General features: G+C 44.8%; 1 protein-coding gene across 3 annotated transcripts in view; it reads right to left on the bottom strand.

Annotated features, from left to right (window-relative positions):
* Window positions 1-341: 341 nt before the first annotated feature.
* The window catches only part of PLA1A (phospholipase A1 member A), a 33058-nt gene continuing 30304 nt past the window's right edge, over window positions 342-3095 (bottom strand). For 2 of the 3 annotated variants that reach the window (XM_039843090.1, XM_039843089.1), the window contains 2 exons: window positions 1405-1569; window positions 342-755 (listed from right to left, as the gene is read on the bottom strand). In XM_039843090.1, coding sequence (XP_039699024.1) covers window positions 671-755; window positions 1405-1569 — 250 coding nt within the window. In that variant the 3' untranslated portion in view covers window positions 342-670. Of the gene's footprint in view, window positions 756-1404; window positions 1570-3095 lie in introns of those variants that run through there. The other variant, XM_039843091.1, reaches the window with a different exon arrangement.

Below are 3095 nucleotides of genomic sequence, written 5' to 3'. Positions count from 1 at the left end.
ATTACCCAATTTGAGTGCACCTTCTGTCTCTTGCTAGACTGTGGCTGATACAAGGTTATTTACAAAGGTCAAACTTTAGGAAACTGACCCAAAGAAAATCTACCTATATTCCCTAGAGCTCTCTCTGATCCCCTAAAGCTCCCAGATATCCGGAGCAGGCAATGGCAGGGGACGGGAATGGCGCCATATTCCACCCTTCCCTCCATCCCTCTCTTGTTCCAAGCACTTCTTTCCTATTTCAATACAGAGAATTCAACATCTACTGTTTTCTCCGATCCCACAGACTATAAATCACATTTTTGGTATGTAACAGAATTCCATTCCAATAAAACAATAAATGATTCAGATATTTCATGGAGTTTTATTTTTTTTAAAAAGCATTTTTCCTATATACATTTCTATTGAATCCTAGGTACAGATGCCCAAGGATGTGGGGGTAATTGCTCTTAAGTATGAACAGGAAAGCTGAAATGGTATCTGTGTAAGTCTCTTCAAATTACAAATAAAGATGAAGCTCTGTGAAATAAGCTCTCTCTCCCCTCTAAGGTGGCGAATTATGGGGGGAAATAAACAACAGCTTTGCCTCCGTTCTTAGTAGTAATGACCTAAAATAAGTTGAAACCCACCCCACACCCGAAATCCAGGGAGATGTGGCCTTCCCCGTCTGATACTATACACACGTTATTCTCAGGTCACGAGAAACAGTCACACCTGCTTGTAAGTTCACTGGCTCAGGTAAGCAGACAGTCTTTTTACTGCAAGAGAAAAGCAACAAGAGGGTATGTGCTCAGGGCAGGTTCTTTTTGGTCAGGAGAAAGGGCTAGGAGTTGTGTGCTCTTATGTTTCCATGGTATCAAGTTAAAGAAGTCTGCAGTCATCTACTATGGGAGCCTACTCCTGTGCTCTGAGGGCCTGGATGGTTAAGACTAATAGCATAAATGCCTGGAAGAGGCAGGGTAAAGGGGATGGCGAGCATCAGTCCACAGCCATGAATGTGACCAATGGAGGCTAAGGAGAAGGGGGAAATGCAGTTAGCGATCTTTATTCCAATAAAATCTTATATAGAAACCAAATAAACATTATTATATATATAATTTATCTGAATATATATATACACACACATATGTGTGTGTGTGTGTGTGTGTGTGTGTGTGTGTGTATTCAGATAAAATGGAGTTTCTTGTACTGAAGTGGGGATGAGGATTTAAAGTCTACCCTCTTCGGCTTCCTAATATTCTGAATCCAAGATGGCCTGATAGGAATTTCAGGAAAACCTTAGGTCTCTGTCATTTCTGCATCAGAGAAGCTAATCACTGTGATGAGATCGCACCTCAAGTATCAACTCACTAAGGTCAGGACTGGCCTTTGTGGGTGTGTCTGGGTCAGGGCGGATGCTAGGCTTACTTGTCATTGACGGGCAAAGGAGCAGTGCAGAACTGCCCAACGATTGTAGTACGGTCTTTTCTCCAAGCCCGGTGGGAAGCCTGAAACTTGAGGTTCACTTGGTGTATCTGGCACTGAGGATCGGGGTGAGCTAGGACTCCTTTCCCGTGCAGTTGCTGTCTAGGTCTGCAAGGAAAAGGGAGAGTAAGTCATAGGACTTTGGCTTTTGCTTCCCCTTGGCTCCTATGGGGCTCTGCTGGCAGCACTGGTCAGCTGTCACACATAAGGATTAGCTTTTTGAAGGTGGGGACCACAGTCCTTTGTATCTCTTCCACCAGCCCCTCTGCTCACATACCCACACCTTTGAACATGAGTCAGAAAATATTTGTTCATTTTTGAAAGTAAACAAGTGGACACTGCAGCAAAATAGTAGCTCTGGGGTTTTCATATTTGGAAAAATGTCCCTTGTTCTTAGATTTTTAGTGAGAAAAGATCCTAACTTTCAGATCCACCAACCTAGAAGTAGAGCCCTCTTTTAGGGCAGTGGTCCCCAACCCTTCTGGCACCAGTGCTCCTGTGAAAATCTAATGCCTGATGATCTGAGGTGGAGGTGAGGTGGTGATACTAGCGCTGGGGAGAGGCTGCAAATACAGATGAAATTTCGCTTGCTCACCACTCACCTACTGCTGTGCGGCCCGGTTCCTAACAGGCCACAGACTAGTACCAGTCCACGACCTGGGGAGAGGGGATCCCTGTTTCAGGGCTACGCTATTTTAGACTGAGTATGAATGTAAGGGTGGTAAAAAACAAAGAAACAAACAAAAATATAGGTCTTGAAGCCAGACAGAGCTGAGGTGAAATCCAGCTTTTGTCTCTTCCCAGCTGTGTGGCTTTGGACTCACACAGCCCTGGGTCCAAAGCCTGGCTCTCTCACGTGCTAGCTATGAGCTTCAATCACCCGGTTTGGTAGTGTTGACTAAGCCTGGAGGCCCAGAGTGAAAACAGGACCCAGGTCTTTCTTAACCTGCCACGTTGGCCTTGACCCTCCGAATCCCACTGGTTTGTAAGATTCAGGAACCGCTTTGGATTCGAGTCCGATGACAAAGATGGAGGGCAGAGTATGACATGATCAACCTGGAGAGGTGCTACAAAAAGGCCTGTGGGACCCTAGACAAAGGCAAGACTCAGTTTAGAGAAAAGAGGCCAGCCATGAAAGTCACCAAGCTTGGCAAAGGCCAGGCCCACCTCACAGAGCTTTGAGGGTGTTCTATGGGAGAGAAGGGAAGGGATTTGCCTCCTGTGCCCTGCCTGGTCCTGGTCGCCAACCCTTTCAAGTCCTCTCTGAACTCAGAGGCTGTGGGGACTGTGCAAAAGAGGAAGAGTGGGAACATGATTCAGCCAGCGTGTTTGCCCTTTCCTTTTTGGTGTCTGTGGTGATGAAATGTCTTCTTCATGTACTTTTTAACCCAGGGTTAATCATATAGTTTGTTTCTTCCTTTTGAGGAAGATCCTGTATAACTTTGTTTAAAAAGCTACTTCTTTTATAATAAATTTCAGAACTGTTTTGAAATATTTCAGAGGAAAAACTGAAGGACTCTGTGAGTAGCCTGAGGACTTGGCCCAAGTAAAATTTCTAATTAGAAGAAAATCTTGGGTTTTTCTAAAGCTATATAAAGTAGGGGAAAGAACACACACACAAACCAACCCACCTC

Source organism: Pteropus medius, unplaced genomic scaffold, assembly GCF_902729225.1.
Source record: "Pteropus medius unplaced genomic scaffold, Ma_sr-lr_union100, whole genome shotgun sequence".
NCBI lineage: Eukaryota > Metazoa > Chordata > Mammalia > Chiroptera > Pteropodidae > Pteropus > Pteropus medius.
The sequence above is the reverse complement of the archived record's forward strand: the minus strand, read 5'-3'. Positions and strand labels throughout refer to the sequence as shown.